The following is a 22218-nucleotide window of genomic DNA, read 5'->3' on the forward strand; positions in this document are numbered from 1 at the left end:
AGGCGCACGTGCAGGTGTGCACAATACCTTCATACATTTGTCTGACGTGCGTGCGTCATGCCTTCGTGAAGGAGGTCAAGTTCAGCGGATGCAGTGAGGTCAGACTGGCAGCTTTAAAAGGTCAGAAAGTCGAATCCTCGCCGTTGGACAACCCCTGCCGGCCAGGCGGCTGTGTCTGGCTCTCCTCACCCTTATAAATGGCCGACTGACCTTTCCGCCCAGGAGCATGGGATCAGCCAAGGCTCCAGGAAGCTATCTGGACGAACAAACTCTACCTAAATGGAGCGTTAACAAGAAGAAAACGAGGAAGAACAAATAAACAAATACATAATGGAGGTGGGAATCTCTGGTTTAAATGTGATGAGGGAAGTCATGGCGGGAGAGGTAAGCCGACATTTTTCATGGTTGGTGCGTCCATGCGTACCTCATCTGTGTAAGTCTTAATTATAAATCTCGCGGACGCACGTGTACACTGCAGTTTATATTTGGAAGACAGAGTGGTGTCACAAGCATGGTAACTACTATTCATACGAAGGAATTTACTCGTGATCAATGAATGATTGATTTTGGCAGACGCGGATGTTTACACGCAAGGCGACCCGGCGTGTCCTCAGGGACACACGTTCAATTTTGGGGGAAGAAAACTTCATCTTCCTGACATTTAATGTTACGCTCAAGACTTTCTGGCAGGAAGAAAGAAACAATCTTGATCCTGGCTCGCAAAGACTTTTATCACAGACTTTCGCCGAATTCTCCTGCTACCGTACGAGATATGTTTCACCATTTTTCCCCCCAGAGGGAGGTGGCCACATCCTAGCCAAAAACGCTGCACAGGACACCCACAGAAAAACAACAATGTAGCTGGCAAGAACTGTAGGCTGAATTTAATTTTACCCAACAGTAAATGTGAGCCATATGAGCACTAGAGCGACACACTGTGTTCATGTTTGCCGGCATTTGTGTTTACGATGGATGGGTGTGTGTGTGGATGTGTGATTCCTATCTGTGTTACAGGGAGAGAGTTTTACGCTCGAGTTAACCCGTCTCTCAATCTTGTTTGTGTGCATCAAGTCTCTATTCTTATGTGACTACAAACGCCTACATACGGGAGAGGGCAAACCTAGGAACCTCCCTGCGCCCTAAACTTTATGGGACCCCCAATATTGTTGCATTCTATGCAATTTCAATGATTCACATCATCAATACTGCCTTAAGATACTTTCATTAGTCTCCTGTGTAGAGAAAACTGAAACTGAAATCGAAAATGGCTCTAAGGTCCCAACTTAACTCTCTTGCCCTGGGCCCCAACATCCTTATGGACACCTCTGCACACACACACACACACACACACACACACACACACACACACACACACACTCCAGCCTCAGCTAGGCGCCCATTTACATCTATCGACCTGCCCCGTGGGGACGATTAACAGATGGACTGGCTGTGGGCCCACGATGCAAAACGAGCCGATGTTAGCGACGCTAACAACGGAAGCTCGTGATCATGCAGATACGGACCGTATCTGTGTCAAACCTCAACAAAGGAGGTCAAGTTCAGCAACGGGAGTGAGGTCAAGACGGCCAACTGAAAGTTCAGAGTCAGGCACGGAGCGATGGTAACAGACCCAGTCACCCAGGCGACACCTGACCCATAGTGATTCATCCCGATGACCGAGCCGCTAGCATGGGGAAAGTCAGCTACACTACGAAGAGGTTAGGCTGGGTAAAGTCAGCCAATAGGCTGTGGAAAGTGAGGTGTAGGCTATAAATCATAGGGCTAGGCTATGATAAGTAGGCAGTTCAGCCTATGAACAGTGACAAGGCTATGAAAAATGAGCCACGAGGCTATACGTAAGTGAGCTGCTAAACAGACTGAGGTAAGTAGAGAAAAGAAGTTACAAACAATCTAAGAAGAGTGAGAAAAGAAAAATGGGAAGGTAGGCTACAAAAATATTGAAAGGCTTAGGGACTGTGTCCTAGCAACAGGAGCCTTACTTACTGTAAAACAAGAACCAAATAACGACTAAAAAGATCCGAATGCTGGCATTTCATAGAAAACTTTGGCCCGACTCCTGCAGTTACATAAACCTTTTGTTTCACGTAAGTTTGCAGACCGTTCTCGTATGACAAGAACATGCAGTAAAGGTCGACTCGAGTTTCGTCCGGCTAAACATAGCTCGGCATTGGGAAAATACAAAATAGGCCAACAATTTCTCAACTAAAAGGAAGGATAAGTTATGCTTGTAATCAGGCGACTGCAACAAGGGGCATAAATGTGTGCATCACTCTACCTAGAAACACCACTTTACAGGAAATATTTCATTTGTAAGATAATGATGGAGAGACGCTAATAGGACATTTGACTGGAAAGATGAGTTTATGACTTAAGTTGGAGAACTGCATCAAACTTGGAAGACCAAATATTCCCTGGACTGATAACATGATATTTCATACGTCGTAAAGTAAAAATCCACCAAGTATTTTAGGTTACAGTTAACCGTGCATTTCGTAACTACAGAATCTTTTTTTTTTTAGGAACTACACAGGGGCAGGAGGGGGAGGGGGAAATCATGTCAATCTGAGATACGATATATATATATATATATATATATATATATATATATATATATATATATATATACATACATATATATATATATATATATATATATATATATATATATATATTATATAATGAATACATATTTCTTTACATTTTTTCCCCCCCATCGTGTCAGTATGGTCCTGGGTCAGCCGCAGCCAGGCTGTGACAAAGCCGGGCCTGTGGACTCGACGCATCATCACCCCTACACCGCCAACCTAACCTTAATCCTGATTCAGAGTACAATTTGCCTAGACTTGCTTGCGTAATATGGTGCTGGTACGAGGATGACGCCATCACGTGAGATCGTGTACGGGCGTTTTCTTTAACCATTCTCAGCCATCACGCTCGTGTTACACGCGTTTACTTTAACTATTTTCAGAGGCTGAAGGAAGAGTTATATCATCTGAAATAATTACTGGGTACACCTCAGATGCACAGCAGCTTCCTCTAAGTATAGTTGAACCCTCTTGGGTCCCAGCGAGAGGACGGTAAGTGTATCTGAACCCACCTTGAGCCTTAACGAGAGCAGGGTAAGTATATTTCTACCTTACGTAAGTTACAGTTCGAAAAGAGACGGAAATAATTCGAGCGCTGTTAAGTACTCATCTGGCAAGGGTGAATCAGCTAATGGTTTCCTGTGGCTTGGAGACACACAGCTCGAATATCTTAAGAAAAATATGAAAAAAAAAATGAACAGAAGTCAACATTCAAAACGAGATTAATCACTTCACTGGACACAGGAAGTATGCTGAAGGTCAGGCACTTATTCTGAGGAAGAAAATGTACCAGTTAACTTTGAGACGTGGACGATGGCATTTGCGGAGGCTGTAATATTTACATTTGGAGGACACCCACACGATCTGGAGGACAAGACCAAACCTCATGACGGGACACACACACACACACACACACACACTTCGTTAACGCTGTTATTACGGTACACACTGTACCGTCCCAGCGTAAAAGGACGGGGGTTGCGAGTGCTGACTCCACCTTCACCCGCCGCCCAGCCATGCTACCCACGGAGCGACAACGTTGGTTTCCCCTGGCGGGCGACGATGATTTAACCTCCAATGAATGCAATGATAAACCCGCACTGTCAAGCGACGGTCACCACCAGGAAGGAACTGCCACAGGAATGAGGGGAAAAAAATCTAGCTGGCAAGAAATATATATATATATATATATATATATATATATATATATATATATATATATGTGTGTGTGTGTGTGTGTGTGTGTGTGTGTGTGTGCTGTAGGTACTTCCAGGCACCCACTGACCTGAATCCCAGTCAGTCTTCCAACACCAAGGCCAACCGCCTCTACCTCCATAGCTTAACGTCGACTCTCGTCTCGGGAACAACGGTAGCCTCGTTAAAATCGCCCTGGAGCTGTTACGACATCACTCGCTTTTCCCCGATGTTTCTCTTAACCCTCTTTTACTCTTTCTTCTTGTTTACAGCGAGTCCTTCTTCCTAGAGGAAGTCGCCTCATCCCAGGGATACACCAGAGGTTTAGTGAGCTGGGGTATGGGTTGAGGGGTGGGGGGGATACACATCTACCAGCTCACCTTTCTCCGGGCGACCCTGACACTGACCCAACTCCCGCCTTCCTTCCCTTTCACCGACCGACACGTAACTTCCCTTTTACTTGCTCCTCCCCTTCTCTAAACACACACACACACACACACACACACACACACACACACACACACGTACCCTTCGGCCCACTACGATTTACTTCACTATTACACCCATTACCTTGCCTTTACCTTACCCATGAAAGGGTGAAAAACATCCTGGGAGGCTAGGAGGCTCAGCCAGCGTTCAAAATCATCCTGGATGCTTCTGTAAACACCCTCGTTACGTTCAAAACATCCTGGGTGCGTTCAAAACATCGTGGGTGTTCACATGGAGAGAGAGAGAGAGAGAGAGAGAGAGAGAGAGAGAGAGAGAGAGAGAGAGAGAGAGAGAGAGAGAGATGTGGGGGAGGTAATAATAGAATTTACAAAAGGCATTATAAGGTATGGCGTGCGCTTACACGTCTGTGTAGGCTACGAACTGGCAATCGTGCGTGTGCAATCGCCACATCTGATCACTGTTTACATAAATTATGTCAACTCACGTAATAAAGGCACAAGCCCATTACGTTGGTAATATATTAGGTAAGACTAACTTACTGATTCTCTCAACCATTAAACAATTTTCTGGGCCGATCCCAACCCAGTTATGTAGTTAGAAAAAGGGAAGGTCCTTATTAAATCCGCACTGGCTCGAACATCACGTACTTCACTGTACGTTTTCTGTTGCAGGGGGGTCACCCACCTGCCCCGGTCTTTTAGTCTCCCCGCCATACGCATATTATTTATGTCTGACCTCTCGACCTCAACATCCTACAAGCCCAGCACCATCTGTGATATCAACGTTCCACAAATTCATAACCATCTGTGACCTCAACATTGCACAACCTTACCACCATCTGTGACCTCGCCGTACCCCCAGAAAACCAACCACCTGCCACTTCACCAAACACACCACAATCGCCAAGGTCCTCCCTCAACATTCGTGTGTCTTGAATCTTGGTCCTCGAGGGCAAACTCCAAGTGGTGCCGCCCCGCAAGGCAACGTGAAACTCTACACCCTTGAGTGCCCGATGATCAGGGGCTCCGGACCTGAGGTGAGATTTTTTGTTGTTGTTGTTGTTGTTCTTCCTTTGATCAACACAAATGTTAATGGATGCTCTTGATGATGTCCTCACGCTGCGTCCAAAACCTGCTGGGCCTTTACGTATTGTATTGCTTCATCACATATCTCTATCCTAAAATGTCATACATTTTCTCTACTATCTTCCTACATTTTTATATGATTTGCTGCCTAAGTATACTTATTATTTGAACAAGACAATACCAGTAACCCTGCATTCCCGTTTTCTGACAGGACTGGATGGGGGCTCCCCCCCAAACACCCTCCTCGGTCCCTGGATCCACCAACCCCCGTCACCCTCCTATGAACCCATCACACGCCCCACGCTTGCCTCCACTTAACCCCCCCCCCCCCCCGGTAAATGACCTTGAATCTTATTATCAGCGAGAGACACTCTGCCAACTAACACCTCGGCAAGAACCTCGATAATCAGAACAACAGATCGCCATCATAAGATAGAAAAACGGGAGACGTGCAACCTGGTGACATGGGGGCCCGTGTTAGGGTATGGCTGGAGGAGAATACACACCTTGAGACGAGCGGCATCAACAACGCGAGGTGCAGCATCAGGGAAGGTTGGACCTCAAGGCCAGGCCCTCGAATCACTGTGTAGTTTACATTCCTAGGCCTGTGTGGGCATTGGTATTCACCCACAGACGACCGACCTCTTCCCTCCCTCCCTCAGGTACGTCAGGAAGGTGTGTGTTCGATCCATCAGTCTCTGCTGGTACCTACTTGATGTAGGTGTTCGATCAATGGGTCTCTGGTCTCTAATTAATGTATGTGTTTCCGATCCACCAGTCTCTGGTCTCTACTTAACGCAGGTGTTTTCGATCCATCAGTCTCTGGTCTCTATCTAACGCAGGTGTTTTCGATCCATCAGTCTCTGGTCTCTTTCTAACGCAGGTGTTCTCGAACCACCAGTCTCTGGTCCCAACGCAGGTGTTCGAGCCATGTCTCTACATAACAAGTCTCGTCTTAATCAAGTCCATCAACGAACCGCCTGACTTGCCAAAGATCCAAGTTATAAAAGCTGCAATTAGGGAACTTATCCTGGTGGGACGCTCAAGTTAGGTGTGAGCTATAAGTGGGACTTTATATGCAATGATGAGGGGGAATACATATGGCGTCCTGCCCGTATTATGAGATGGTGAGGTAGGTGTCCACCCCTACTGTATTACGAGGTGCCTATTCCTCATTATGGGACGATATCCAACTTCATACAATGGAGTGACCTGCCTCATCATCAGATAATGATGAAGTTTACGCCTCCAATATGAGATGATGACGTTCAGATCAGCAACCCTCATTAGAGAAACTCCAAAAGATTATGAGGCCGTGAAGCGTCCAACCTCACAATAGGAAGGTCTGGTGTCCGACCCCATATGGAAGGTTCTGGAGAACGTTCTGAGCAAGGGGTGGTTTACAGAAGTGGGAGTGGAGGGAGCCATGGGCTGTGTGGTAAGGAGGGGGTGACATAGGAGGGGAGTGGACTGAAGTGGGAGTGGAGGGAGCCACGGGTCGTGTGGTAAGGTGAAAGTGAGTGTATGTGAGTGTGTGTGTGTGACCCATATAGTGTACGTCAGCCCTACCTTCCACCTTCACCACACGCTCTTCATCCACTCCTCCACACTCCCTCCACTTCAATCACATGCTCTCCATCCACCACTCCACATCCCCCCCCTCCCCCCACACAACACTATGGGGTGGCATATGGGTAAAAGGGAAGGCACCAAGGTCACGCTGACCTCAACAGGCAACATCACGCCAACTGTGGACCGGTCCAGCAATGGTCCGGTAAGGCTGTTGTGCAGTCCGGTGGTGGCCCGGACCAGCAGGGACCAGCTTTAGACGAGGTATGGTCCAGTTCATCAGTGGTCGGGTCCACTCCAAAAGTGGACCGGTTCGGCGCCATCCAACTCGTGGTGAGATTCCCCAAGGTCCGTCCGTGGTGAGGCACGTGGTAGCCTAGCTAACCTAGCTAGCTGAGACACGTGATGAGACACGTGGTGCACTTGTCTAATCTGGCTTGAAGTCACGTGGTCAAATGCATTCAAATATCTGCTTTTTTTGGCGTTGTTATTCCGTTCACAAACTCCTCAATAAAAAAAAAAGATTTAACTGCGAGTCCAGTTTTTAACAAGCACCTCTAATTCTCAAAGGCGTAATACTGGACAGTCAAAGGTGCCAAACGCAAGACAAGATACGTTGTATTTACATCTCGGGTCTGTTGAGATTACGTCCTCTCCAGCAACAGAACGAAGCCTCCAAACTATTGACGTTAATGAGGACCTGACGAAGATTTTTGTCTTTTAAGACATATTGATGCTATTACCACCTAACAATACCACATCTTAAGTACACCTGAGTAGGATATAATCAAAGTATAAACAGAAGCAGACCTGAAATGCTGCCCCCTCACAACACTACGAAAAACACCAAGACACGGTCCTTCTATCATACAATAACCCTCCCAAAGATGTGTCAGAGTTGAAGGTTTTAGAGTGGTTACGATTGTCTTCTCGAAGGACGGAGCGAAATCGAAGGTTTTTTTTGAAAATCCGAGAATTCTCCAGTGACGTATTGTTTCTTAGCCGCGTCGTAAACTCTACTACAGATCTCACGAGAGCATCGCAAGCAAGGGAAAAAACTTGGAAATTCACATGCGCACAAACCAGGGATCAAGTACTACTACAGATAATGATATTGATGAACCTTCGTCCTGGCCAGATGGTCTGCATCCCGCCCTACATGCACAGATTACACAAGCATCAACAGCTTCCCATCCACAACCAAGAGTCTGGTCTTAACTTTCTTTTAAAGACGTGTGATCAAACCTCATCCATTATTCACGTGTCTGACCTTTTGATCAAGACTGAGCGACCCTTGCGGATGACCGACGTGACCTTTTGGTCTCGCTCATAAGGATTAAGATACGGGGTTTGTCCCGTAATCCGTTTGTGCACATATTATCCGCTGCGCCTGAAATGTGAGCTAAAAGTGTTAGTCATCTGGAACGCTGAAACAGCTTTTTACTCTACATGGCCACCAACTTACGCATATATATATATATATATATATATATATATATATATATATATATATATATATATATATATATACGTACCTCGCAAACGCGGGAGACAGCGACAAAGTATAATAAAAATATATATATATATATATATATATATATATATATATATATATATATATATATATATATATATACTGGAGCAAATTCACGTAAATCCACTGATAGCAAATGATTTCAGGACAAACTCGTATAAAAGTCAGTCACTTCTCATCTGACAATGAGATGGAAGACAAGTCATTACAAAGGTGACAACATTAATGACAAACATTCCTACAGACACACCCGGCAGCCTTCACCTGGCAATGATTATTACAACGGACAAAAGACAATAGACATTTAGTTTTTTTTTTCTTTTCATGAGCGTCCTCATGAAGCCCTCCCTCATCGCTGCAGCAAGATACAGCATCTTCGGGATGTAAAAATACACAGTTATCTTGGGGATGTATTATACAGTATCACAGTACCATGTTCTCAGGCACTGACAAAACACATTGAGCGCGGGTCGAAAGATCGAAGAACTATGCTCATCTCAATGACCTTTACCATTTCGAGCGCGACAGTACGACCCTTGAGCACGACGGTATATTATAAGCCTTGGGCACGAAGGTGCCATCCTCTGAGCACGAAAGTACGACCCTTGAGCACGGCGGTGCAATTCTTTAAGCACAAAAGCACGACCACGAGCCCTTGGGGGTATAATGATGTGTGGTAATAAAAACAGTGTTTGTGTTCGGACGATCAAGAGAGAGAGAGAGAGAGAGAGAGAGAGAGAGAGAGAGAGAGAGAGAGAGAGAGAGAGAGAGGAGAGAGGGAGAGAGAGGAGGGGGACGACTTGCGTAGTCGCTTCGGGAATGATCGTCAGGGGTGAGGGTGACGACTGTGGACGACACACATCAGGGTGGCGGACGGAGGATTAGGCAGCGCTCCCCTGGCGGCGGCCTTAGGCCCACAGGATCCGGTCTTTATGTTCTTCAGGGGAGTCACTGACCCCGTAAACATGTGTCGTCTGATAAGACCAGGTTCCTCTCAGGCCTGCCTGCAAGCTGCACCACAAAGTTTCGTGTTAAGAGCCATAACAGTAAAATATCCATGTACATGCATGCGTCTGTGTCTTGTTTGTTAATTACTATTGGTGTGTTAAGGGAGATAGTGTTTTATATTTTGTGTATACACACACCCTAATCTAATCCAGATAACCATTTGTAGACAAGCCTCAACGGGAGGATTAAGCACCTGGGTTCGGTGTGGGCCGACTGCATGAATCGAACCCCATGCGGCGTGCTGACTCATGGTCAGTAACGCTGAACACTATACCACGGAGGCCGTGTGTGTGTGTGTGTGTGTGTGTGTGTGTGTGTGTGTGTGTGGAATCAACTATTTGTACTGGGCAGTGTGGGAGTCTTACATTCGTGTGGCCTCGACTTAACCCATCTCTTCTAATACACATCTCAAAATTGTTCAGTGTCTTCTGCATTAACGGTTCATTTACTTATATGCATCCTCTACACTTTTACAATATAAAGTGACACCTCTATATGTTTCAAACAGCCTGTTGTTCAAGTCAATAGGTCTCTCCTAGAGTTAAACTAAAGTGTTGACCCCCGTGTACCATGGCCGTGTGTACCCTGCCTCCCGTGTTCCACTGGTGGCGGCCACGTGTACCGCTGACGCATCAACAAGCTGTGATGACCCATGAAAGCACTGCAATGGAGGACTTTTGGGAGGCTATTGTCCAGCCATCTCCTGCTTCCTATCAGCGATTTCCCGTGAGCCCTAATGCGAAGGGCTTGTCCCTTGCTTCCGCCCTACACGCATCATCAATTTCCTCCCTTTGTCCACCCTCTGAAGCAACAATTTCCTTCATATTCACCGTTCGGTTCATCTCTTGGTGACTTCGTCAGCTGCGCCCTTGGTGGATCTAGAGTGGAGGACGGTGGCGCGACCCTGGGTGCAGATGGACACCACGGTGGTACAGGGCATCGCAAACATCTGGTAGTAATGTGTACCCGAGTCAGCGCGGGTGGCGGGCGAGTCGAGAGGCACCTGGTGCAGCTGCTGAACCATACACCGGCCCGGGCGGGGCGTCATCTTGAAGCCTCTGGTGATACCAGTTCTACCCGGCCTGGACTCCAGGGGTGGGGATGGGAGTAGGTTGGGGTGGGGGGGGGGCTGACGGTCTCCCCCTCCGCTCCCCCCACTTAACCCTCGAGCAGCGACCAGTTTCCGTCCCTCCCCCCACTCCCACCATCACCAACCTCAGATCAAGGTAATATTGGAAAGCTTTACCCGTACACGTTTTCTTTTTTTCTTCCCCCTTGCCTGAAAAGACCGCTCAATCACAGAGGTACTGCAATTCACAGTCATTAACGACTCCTGACTTAACATTATATCATCATCATTTAACCCTGATGACACAATCTTACACAAGTTGCGAGGAAATCAACAACCCTTCACCCTCTGAGTAGACGTAACCGCATGTCCTATTTCCAGCAGAGTTACGTTTCCCTTGACCAACATTGCCTTCGTCTCGATTCCTTTATTTGTTCTTCTATACTTACGTGAGAGATATCTGTTGCTATAACTGCTACAATAATCTGGGCCTTCTCTGTTCTTGTCAAACCCCAGAACCCATGGCTCAACTCACGTCATCTCAACAGTCCATGTTTATCTTTAGTCTAAAAGAAGGAACAGAAAAGGTGGCGAAGTGAGGATTTTCCCTCATAGGCTCAGTCCTCTGTTCTTAACGCTCCCTCGCTAATGAGAGAAATGACGCGCGCGCACACACACACACACACACACACATATAATATATATATATATATATATATATATATATATATATATATATATATATATATATATATATATAATATTCCTCCTATCGTGGTTACGAAGTGCTAAAGCGAACTTTAGCACTACTGCCAATCTTGAGTTCTAATCCTTCGTTGCCAAACGTTAACCTCTCCAGACCCCTGGAAGTTTGCCAGCATACAGCCCATCCCTAAAAAATGGCCGCCCCTTTTCCAGTGGAGTACAGACGAACAGTCATACCCTCGCTCACCTTTGGCCATGGCAAGTATCATAAACTTGACACCCTGATATGCATGCATAATTCTGATCCTTACAAATGGGTTCTGATCTGCTTTTTCCACAGGTATCTTTCTTCTTCCTTATAGCTTTGGCCATGGCGTCACAAACTCTAGCGAAGCATTCCTATTAAGTCCGAGGTGTTTCAAAAGCTTTTAACAAAACTTAGACCTGGCTCCTCTTGCCAAACTTCAATGTCAAGTCACTCTGTTCATATGATCTAGATTTATCTTCTATCCAGCTGCAGCATGTGCACAAATGCAACGATAATTTCCCCATTAAACCTGGGGTGTCACAGGCTTCTGGTTCTATTTGTCCCGTGGTATTCTTAATAATAAAAAAAACAAGCCCTTTGCTAATCCTAACAAACATCATACTCATATCTAGAACACAAGATTTCAGTTATCCCTTAAAAGATTCAACTTTGCAATCTTCAACATTAAGCGCCCGACAAGCTCTACTTGTATAGTGTGAACAATGCAATCGCATTACCAGTACAAAATTATGTCGCTTCCGTTAAGTGCATCGACCTCTGCTGGCAAATCATTAGCAAAAAAGGCAACAAATGTTCACAAAATACATGATAATTACTGACCCCCGCCAGACAGGAGACCTGATGCGAAATAATGCGTCACGAGAATGTGGAAAGGTCACAGGTTATCACAGTTCCTGTATATCCCAGCAACACTAAAAACAATGTACGTGAAGCACAAGTCCGGTCGAATGAAGCCGGAACCGAAAGCTTATAATGTTTGGTGGTGGTGACGGAAGCAGTGACGGATGTGCGGTGACGCGTCGGACTCAGAACGATATAATGCAATCCCCCGCGGCCAGCAGCATATACCATCATGGTGATGAAGCAGGAGTGGCGTTGTCTTGTCAGTCCGTCTGACGTCGCAATGTATACATCATTATTAAAAAATTGCGCAATATTTCTGGGTCAGCTATCAACAGTCAAGATCAAGGTGTTAAACAGACAGGACCGAACATGGATGACTGGATTGCTTCAGCGCAAAGACGAACCGATCTGGAGAAACTATTCCAATGCTTGTTTTCAGTCGCTACGTAAACCATTGAAAATCTTCGTACATTATTTTCCATCTCTCAAATTGGGACACATGTCCAGATGTGCTGGATAGTGAGTGACTCAGGATCTAGGACAGAATGTCTCCCGAGTCAATTACAAAATCAATGACTGTATACCCAACCTTACGAGAGGCACTTACGAAAACCACCACGCTGACCTAGCAAGAAGTTGGTCTGACGACGACAAATCATCGTTTTCCCCACCGGAGAATATATCTACAACAAATAAGAACGAGGTCACGTGTCCTCGCATGCCTGTGTATTATTACATGGATAAAAATGGTTTACCTTAAGGTCTGTTTATTCTCGCTCATGAGCCTAGCCGCGCTACCCAGCTAAAGCTAGCGCGCACACACGACACGCGATAAACCATTTACTGTTTCCACTACTCACTCCGTTGTGCTCCCATAGCAACACTTATGAGCAAAACCTGGATATTATGAGATGTAAATAGATAAGGTCACGAGGCAAAACTTTGATATTATGAGATGTAAATGGATAAGTTTACGTAAAGTGTACAATGAACTAAACCTTCATGTGGCAGGTTTACGTTCAAATATGTTGTCAGCTCTCGTTAGAACCTCGCCTCACCTTGTTCCGGGCCACACAACGAGCATACAAAGCATATTTACGCATTTGTTTCCGTTGCGCTGAAACCAAGAGGTTCATGGTTTCAATTCAACAATAGAAAAGTAGTGTGAAAAAACAGTCCTCACTACAAACTTTGAAGAATACTACGATCAGTTGCATCACCAAATGGCTGAAGTAGACAGGCTCAATACGGTTTGGCATCGAAAATTCTTTACATAAAAGCTAATGTCAGGAACCAGTGTTTAATGTAGGACGCTTGCTCGGTCGAATTTATGAACTCGTATAATGATAATAATAATAATAACGGTTTACTGCATAAAAGATGCAGCTAAAGAATGAAAATGTAACTCAATTACGTATATTTTTGTACAAAAACATATGCTTATGTCTCTGTGTATGATTCATTTCATGTCAACCATCAAGCCGTACTTCTGTTCAACGTTTCTTTTAACACTATGGAACATAATCATGCGCACATGCCACACACATACACACGCGGGTACCACTGTACACAGTACGTGGACTTCTCCCTCATCACAAAGCTGTAACCTTTGCCCAGAATGACGACACAAATGGCACGTCCGCTCAATCTTATGCCTCTGTACAGTAGAATTTTGGCGCCCTGCAGCATGAGTTCCATGTTAGACTATATAGTCACCGTGCGAGCCAGGCAAGTTCACTGTTCCTCCACCAAGGACAGGAGGTCCCCCTCCCTCCATGACTGTACAGGGGTATGAGGTAATACTTTCAGCTCCGAGAGAGCAGAGGAATGCCGTTAGTATCGGGTGGGTGGTCGACCTCCTCGATGAGTGGCTTGATTGGCTGTCAGTCGTGACCAACCACAAATCTGGCCCTGATAGGTGGCAGCTGACTAGCTACTGGGGAACCATAAACACATACACCAAGGTACGCGCATAAAAAATATACTCCGATGTATGTGTACTAAAAGAACTGGTGCTTATACTGAAACAGAAGGTATAGGTACACATACATGTTATTTGTAGATAAACACGCAAAAATCGATGTAAATAAAAATAGTCACAAGCATATACACACACGTAAACACACGCATTCCACACTAAACTGCACTGTGATCACTATAATGTATCTTACTACATTACATTACGGATCACCGCCAAACTTGCACCGACAAAGCAAATGAAAGCCGTGCAGTGGGTGGGTTGAGCTGGGGCGGTGGGAGCCCGTGAGTGGGGGCTTGCGAGGCTGTTGCACAATACAATACGTGTGTGAAGGCAAGGCACATGATACAGTGCCATGAAGGGTACACGACAAGCCACCAATACAAGGTAAGAAGGTCAGAGGGAGGCTTCACAACAAGGCTAACGGAAGGGTTGAAGGCGTGCCACAGGGTGCCACAGTGGAAGACAACACAAGTCTACCACTGGTGGTAAGCGTGCTACAAGATGTGGACTGCCTGTTATATCACCACACAGAGAATAAGACCAATTGTTGGCCCGGGAAGCTGCCAATCAGGTTAACGCGCTGCTAGCCTAGCCCAACCCACACTGCTGTCCTTGTCTAACTCTGTCATCTCTAGCGGGACAGGTTTTCCTCCGCAGTCTTACATCGGTACATGTGCACACTACTTCTCTTTACGGCATGTAACTGAGATGATGATGATTTGAAGAAAAAAAGAAAAAGAAAGTGAGTTTACCCTGTAGCGTCCTTCATCAAAGCTACTACGACGGAGCAGGTGGTGCGGTACTGTCTGTCAGAGTGGCGGGTACCAGCGTGTGTCCAGCATGAACAACGACGCACCTCCTGACATTGCATGTTCATGGCCACGACATTACAACTTTAGTTAGCGACCAGAGTTTGATATGACTTGGGTAAAACTCTAAAGTGACTGGCGTGCGCGCACTTGCTGTTATCAAACAATATAGAGAGAAAAAAAAGGGGAACTGTGACCCATTTTAAATATAATCTAGATCTACATTCGTGATACTTCTTGTGGTGGGAAGTTGCAATAGTGGCAAACAAAACCACGGTTTACCTCGCCCAGTGCCCTTTAACATTTAATCTTCCATCACCTCACACCACATTCCACTTTTTCCTCACGTATATTCTGCGCGTGCCATTAGCCTTATTCCCTTCCCACGTCCTAGTTTCTAGACTTCGTCATTACAACACATGACATTTAAAGAGTCCATGTTTCAGGCATCACGTGCCTGAGTCGTATGAAATCACAGGCATGGGCAAGCATGACGCACACTCCGTTCCCTAATGGTGAACCTGCTCTGCTTTGACAACAAGCCAGAGGATACTGCTCGACCGACACGTTCGATCGAACCGAAATATGGCTTAATTCTAATGTTTCTCTTCAGACGTCCATAAAATGTTGATGTCTCTTAACAACAGACTGCGCATGAGATTGCATCGAAAAAGTCTTGAAAAGAACATGAACATAAGATTAATTTCTGGACTATTGACGTAAGTGGTCACTGGGCATCAGAATTTCGCAAATCCTATCTAAAATTTCAATTAGAGGAAAATCAGCGTGGTAATTCCATGGCAAACATTCTCTGTATGGCAATATAAGAAACCACATAGTGCTCATAAATGCAAATTCATCCACTAACCTGTTCCAAGCGGGTAGACTGCAAAGACAACACAACTGTATTAGAATTTGCAAACATATTTCACAATGAAAAAAAAAAAACAATAACTAGACAGAAATAACATCGCTAACTAATACGACCTGCAACAAATTAACAAAGGAGCCTCAGAATACGATACAATTTTCATAACATGACAGCCAAAACAACTTTCTTCCGGAGAGGTATTTCCCAGTGACATGGATGTACACACTCCCTGGTTCCCATAAAATATATGGTTCACAATCACGCTGTGCTCTTGGTAGCTAAGCCATAATTTTGGGTTCACGGTGGCTCGGTAACTGTGTGGTCTGCCTCACCCTAGCCTAGTCCCCGTCACCACAACAACAATCACTTTTCATCCTTCCTCGTCCGTCTTGTTCCAACTGCTGGCGCCGCACCGCACCTTTCAGCCAGCGTAGCAACCTTTAGGGTTTAGGGACTCTAGGCTAACCCCCCTCAGCACGAAGTTACAACCCTGAGTAATACGCTACAACACAGGTTATAATAAAGTGGTCTCTAACCTGACCTTTAATTGGCGTGTTCCCAAGGGTCGTGCCATCGTGCTCGAAGACCGCATCACAATTTTTCAAGGGGAAGACTACTCGCCCAACTCCTTCGAATGAGTCACTTTAAATCCAATTACTCGCTAAAAGAAAAAAAATCTGCCACGGAAGAGGTTGAAAAAAATATATATTTCCCATTGCCCATGGTGGAACTCAGAGGACCTAATCATGAAAATTACCAACCCTACAGTATTACTGGCAACACAATCTGGAATGTCAAGGAATGATCATTTGCATGATCAGTTCCTCTGAGTACCACCGTGGGCCATGGAAAGTAGAGATATTTTGTTTACTGGCGTCAAAAGTTCGCGTACTTGTTTACTAGTGTCGGAAGGTACCAAGTATTTTGTTTTGCTGGTGCTCTATTGGTACACGTGCTTTGCTTACTGGCGCTAGAAAGTGGGAGTACTCAACCTGCTCATTGGTGCTGGAAGGTATGAATACTTGTACTGAAACTCACCACGAAACTATATTTACCGGTTACAGGTACTTTACTGTCGCCTGAAGGATGTGGGTTTGGGAGGTCTGGTGTTACTGGCGTGTTGAGGGAGTGTTATTATGCGGATAGTATGTTATTTAAAGGGGTGTGGTGTCCGGAAGGTCTGCTGTCACAAGGGTGCGAAGGGCGTAGAGTAGAGAGAGTGGTGCGCGGAGTGAACGTGCAGCGGTGAACGAAGGTTATGGAGTTGAGGGTGAGGGTTTATCGTTGGTGCGACGCACAGGTGGCGGTGTGAAGGGTGCGGTGTATGGAAGAGGTATGAAGAGAGTGGTGTAAGTGATACGGAGGGTACAGATTTATGAGAAAGTGATATATGTATATGCGGTTTACAGAGTGTGTTTTATGGAACTTGGCTTAGGGAAGGTGTGGCTTACAAGAAAGTAGTAATATAGGTGTAAACTACAGAGGGTATGGTTTAGGGAAGGGTACTAATGTGGCGGACTTTGTATTGGGTGTGGTTTAAAAAGGAGGATGTGATTTATGATAGTAGTAGTATAAGGAGGGTGTGATTTACGCAGGGTATGGTTTATGAGAGGTGTGATTTATGGGAGTGTGGGATACAGGTGTAGCAGCATATAAGAGGTGTTGCGGATGAAGTGTGTGGTGGCATGTTGTGGATGATATCAATGATGAAAAGGTTTCCTACTGATGACGCATCGGGAGGGCCCGACCGGAGATTCTCGAAGTCCCGTACCGTATGTGACAACTCCCCTTGGCCAGAATTAAGGAGGGATATGTAGTTCCGTCTCAAGTAGAACGTCAGTGGACCGACTGCCTTACTACCATAAACCCGATTAAGATGCAAACAAGAAACGTGGGAACAGTAGCAACATACCTTTCTTTGTGAACACTGCACTGAACTGTAACGGATTAGTTTCACTTTAGACCAGATGATGGCAATGAAAGGTCGGTGGCTTAAACACAACATAGTCATCGGAGACGGTTATGAACACGGCTGGTCTCAAATAAGCTAGCATTCGTTTCTAATGTATGATGGCGTGTCTACGGTCCATGTTACGTGTTGATCGTTCTGTACCATAATTTGATGACAAATTAGAATAATGAAAAAAAGGTTCGACTGATTTGGAATAAGGGATGAGTGTACGTGAGTGTCGTGCATTTAATTCCTTGAAGCATGACAGTACAACTCTTAGGTACGGAGGTCTAAACTATATGACCTGACCCTTTAAGAGCCAGGTCAAAGTCCGATCGTACCCGTCACTGAACTAAGCCGCCCCAATGAGTTTGGGTGGCAGGGGTCGTGTCCTCTTCATCACCGTAACGTAGCAGTAACTCCGCCCACGTGCCTCCTGTCTCCTCTCCTCAGGCGGATAAGAATGATGTCCAAACTTCTACATTGTCACAATGTTAGGCGACCTCTGTGATATCCAAGTGAAATATAGGATATGCAGGTACAAAATTCTGAGGTGATAATAAATACGAAGGGAGAGGTGTATGAAGTATAAACTGTGAACTGGATATATATATATATATATATATATATATATATATATATATATATATATATATATATATATATATATATATATATATATATCCTTGGGAGTCTGAGGGAATGCGAGGCAAGTGAATGTTAAAAGTTTAGAAGGCCTCGAAAATGGTGATGGGAGGACAGGTCGATTGTATTAAGGGCGAGATATCTAGTATGAATGTGTCCCTCAAGAGGACTTGTTCGTGGGTATGTGTGACAGGGTTGTACTGCTAAGTGCCTGTGATCTGGAAATCTGGACGGGTGCAGTGTAGCGGCGGCAAAAATTTGGAATGACTCAAACCCTATTCTTAACTAAGCGACCCGTAGTAATCTAAATAAGTCGACTACATTAGCGAAACAGACAGCCATCCCCTGGCTTCAAGCCAGTGGAACATGAAGGCCAGGTTAGGGCTATGTTTTCCACGGTGCAAAAATCATGAACAGCAGGTGTACTGAAATGTTGATTAGCCAGTTTAGACGCACAAACAACTGTGGAGGAGCAAAAACTTTGGAGTCCACATTATGAATCATTATCAAGAAAATGTGAGGACGCGGCGAGAAAGTACGACACCTGCAGTTAACTAAAGGTTTCAAATCCCTTCTTTGAGTACGGCAATACTACCTCAGGTGTATGGCCTGGCTTTAATCTTACTGTCAGATCGTTAGGATTAACAATCACTGAAAAACTTACATCCGTAAAAAACCTTCAATACTCTTATTCATAGTACCTCCGTAGTACCTCTGCTGGTTTGACTGTAATAAAACTGGTTTGGGAGGTTGTGGCCAGCAAACAGATCTACTCATGGCACTTGTTATTATGTATTACTAACGACTTTCACTCTTCGATCCCGAGATCCATTTCCTAAAGGAGTCCTAGCGCTATAACCTGAGGAGGACTGGTTTTCAAGTCTTTTTTTTTTTTTTCCCACACATGGATGTCAGCCTGAAATAAAATTATCAAGAAAGACAAAGATGAACGATCATCAAAGTAAATACTAAAAAATGGCATCTGTGTTACGTTTATCTGATACGCACAAGGGAGTGTTTATCCTCTGGGCAACTGACAGTAGTAAAAGATGATCAGCCTCTCTACCTAAAATTAGACACACACCTCAATACTTGTCATGGGATTGACATGACAGTGCCATGAACCAATCTTAAGGCGTGTTAATCTCTTGAGTAAAATGACAACCCTTGAGCACAGTAATTTTAGTTATCATACCGAGTTAAATCATCGTACCTATCGGGTTAATTCGATGTTCTCAAGACGTTACGTCGTCAAAGTCAAAAGGTTAAAGTCACAGTAATCAAAAGGATAGCCAACAGGGAGTTGGCTGATGGACTTACCGGTGAAGGAGGCCCACTGGGAGGAGGAAGCGGCCGCGATGGCTGCCACGAGGGCACAGAGGGTGAGGATCGCACCCCCAGCGGACAAACGGAGCCCTCGTCTGTCGCGCTCCATCCTGACATCCTAGCGGCGCCCGGCAGGAAAAGGGAGTCCTGGGGCGGCGACGCCTCCTGCAGGGAGGCGTGGGTGAAGGAGGCGCAGCAGCAGGAGCGTGCTAAGCGCCACGCGGATCATACGACCTCCATCGATCACCACTTTCTTTTGGCAACACTGTAGAGCACCACTTTACATCACTGGTGTCCGGTAACCCTGCCTGGCCTCCAACATAGGCTTCGTCAGGTTATCACGGGTCTTTTATGTACTTCACTGTAACACTAACTTTTTTGTCAACTTTTCTAATTTTCACTGTAACATGCTGGTTTCTACCTGCCTCACCACATCTTCTAGTGGAGATTCTAGCAGCAGCAGTGGAGGGTTGGGTCAATGGTATGAAAGTTTAGTGTGGTCACGTGCTGGAGGTCACAGGGTACATTCCTTAGGTACAGCGGGCCAGGCTTTCTCAAGGCCACCGTTCCTATACAACCACGCGCGCCTTCTTCCTTCTCATTATTATCTAACCCTGCAGGAAGAAGCAAGAACTTAACTAAATATCTACAGGAAGACACAAGCCTACAACACATATCAGCACAAGAGCTATCATTGCATGGTGATAGGCTACAAAATTACAAGTATCAATGCATGCGTTTTAGACATTCCTGGACTGCTCAATGCAAGTTGTAAAATGCCACGGTTGAAAGAGATACACCAAGCTTCGTTTGTCATGACTCACACCCCACAAGGACCAGAAAAGGAGCGCCAAAAATATTGCATCGGCAACTACTCCTCTGATGCAGCGAAAGCACCGCTAGTTTTGTGACCCCCACGGCATGATGTATATATATTCAAACATAAACATACATTGACGTGCTGGACAGATCCAGGGCATGTGACGAGTCCCGGGGCAAACCACGAAAAGGTCAGTGTGGTCTAGTTGTGCATCGGGAGCTCTCTTTCGGTGCATTACAAATGACAGCTAAAGAATGGATGTGAGCGCATGCAGCCTTTCTTTGTTCCTGGAGCTATCGCCCTAACGCGGAATATATATATGTGTGTGTGTGTGTGTGTGTGTGTGTGTGCGCGCGCGCCAGAAAGCTTATCCTGACCTAATAACTACAACTTGGTACAAAGCGTAGACATCTGGTGGCAGTAAACACAATAAGACACGGCAGGCACACACATCCCACTCAACCTCACTGCCTTCTTTTCCATCAGCCCTGGCCAAGCACCTCTTCAACGTAGTAGTTACCATCCTTATGGATTTCTTTTTCCGAAACATTTTACTAAAACAGTTTTGTCTTGTTACCGTACCTCATTAATTTGTCCCCCTCCCTAAAAATAACAACAGAAAAAAAGAAGTATTCAGGCGTATACAAGCGAAACGTAGACCTTTAAAAAACTTCCTGAATTGTGAAAACCTATGTCCGACCTGTGGCGCTGCTTCCTCTAGTTCCCTACACGTACCCTGGCAGACTGAGAGGGCTCTTAGCGTCCTTGACGTCGATGCTCATATACACCTACGTCGGAGGTGCGCAGTTGTGTATACGCAATTTCTTTGCGTCTTTTTTTTCTTTACGAATATCTCAGTATATGACCTAGTTCTAGCCACCTTCGTCATTTAATAGGACCAGTGCCTACATTAAACACTGCATAACAAACATCGCGTAATTCCAGAACCTTATGTTCATATATATATATATATATATATATATATATATATATATATATATATATATATATATATATATATAATCACTTTCTATAACATATCAATACTTCTCAGAGAGCATTCTAAGATGAAAAAATATACAGTACTACATAGGATTCCCCCACTAAGGACGCTGTCTGCCATAAAACTAATTCTGCAACGCTCCACCCAATCTGAGGAGAGAAGTCTTCTCACCCACACATTTTAAGCTCACGCACAATATCTAGCGACCAATCATAACTCGTGGCGGCTCACGGCGAGCGAGGATGACTGGCCGCTTAATCGATGTTTCCGTCGATATAACAACACCAGTTACAGGGGTCAGGCCACAGCCACGTAGCCTATCTCAATGAGGGACATATATATATATATATATATATATATATATATATATATATATATATATATATATATATATATATATATGCAACCATCTTTTAAAGTTTGTGTTGCGTGTTTTGATAAAAGTAGATTCAGCCGGCATGACTACTTCCGTATACTATATCAACGTAATCGCGTGATTTCAATCCTTCCTGAGCTTGTTTTCGCACGCTTTAGAGCAGTATTGTAGTACAGGACACGGCCAGGGTATAATTACAGCCTAACCCCACCTCCTGAAGCGGTTTTCAGTGCGGTTTTGTGCCTTGAGCGCGCGTGCGCGACCGCTACAACCCGAGACCTGCAAATCGGAGAAACACGAGCCGGTTTATGGTTTCCAAACTGT

The 22218-nt window shown here is 45.1% G+C and overlaps 1 protein-coding gene across 7 annotated transcripts in view; it reads right to left on the reverse strand.

Annotated features, from left to right (window-relative positions):
• The window catches only part of LOC139763843 (uncharacterized), a 62218-nt gene that overhangs the window by 18148 nt on the left and 21852 nt on the right, over nt 1-22218 (reverse strand). For 4 of the 7 annotated variants that reach the window (XM_071690180.1, XM_071690179.1, XM_071690183.1 and 1 more), the window contains exons 2-3: nt 19690-20309; nt 15771-15788 (exon numbers count right to left, since the gene is read on the reverse strand). In XM_071690180.1, coding sequence (XP_071546281.1) covers nt 15771-15788; nt 19690-19804 — 133 coding nt within the window. In that variant the 5' untranslated portion in view covers nt 19805-20309. Of the gene's footprint in view, nt 1-15770; nt 15789-19689; nt 20310-21215; nt 21234-22218 lie in introns of those variants that run through there. The other 3 variants (XM_071690185.1, XM_071690186.1, XM_071690181.1) reach the window with 2 other exon arrangements.

This window comes from Panulirus ornatus, chromosome 48, assembly GCF_036320965.1.
Source record: "Panulirus ornatus isolate Po-2019 chromosome 48, ASM3632096v1, whole genome shotgun sequence".
NCBI classification, from domain to species: domain Eukaryota; kingdom Metazoa; phylum Arthropoda; class Malacostraca; order Decapoda; family Palinuridae; genus Panulirus; species Panulirus ornatus.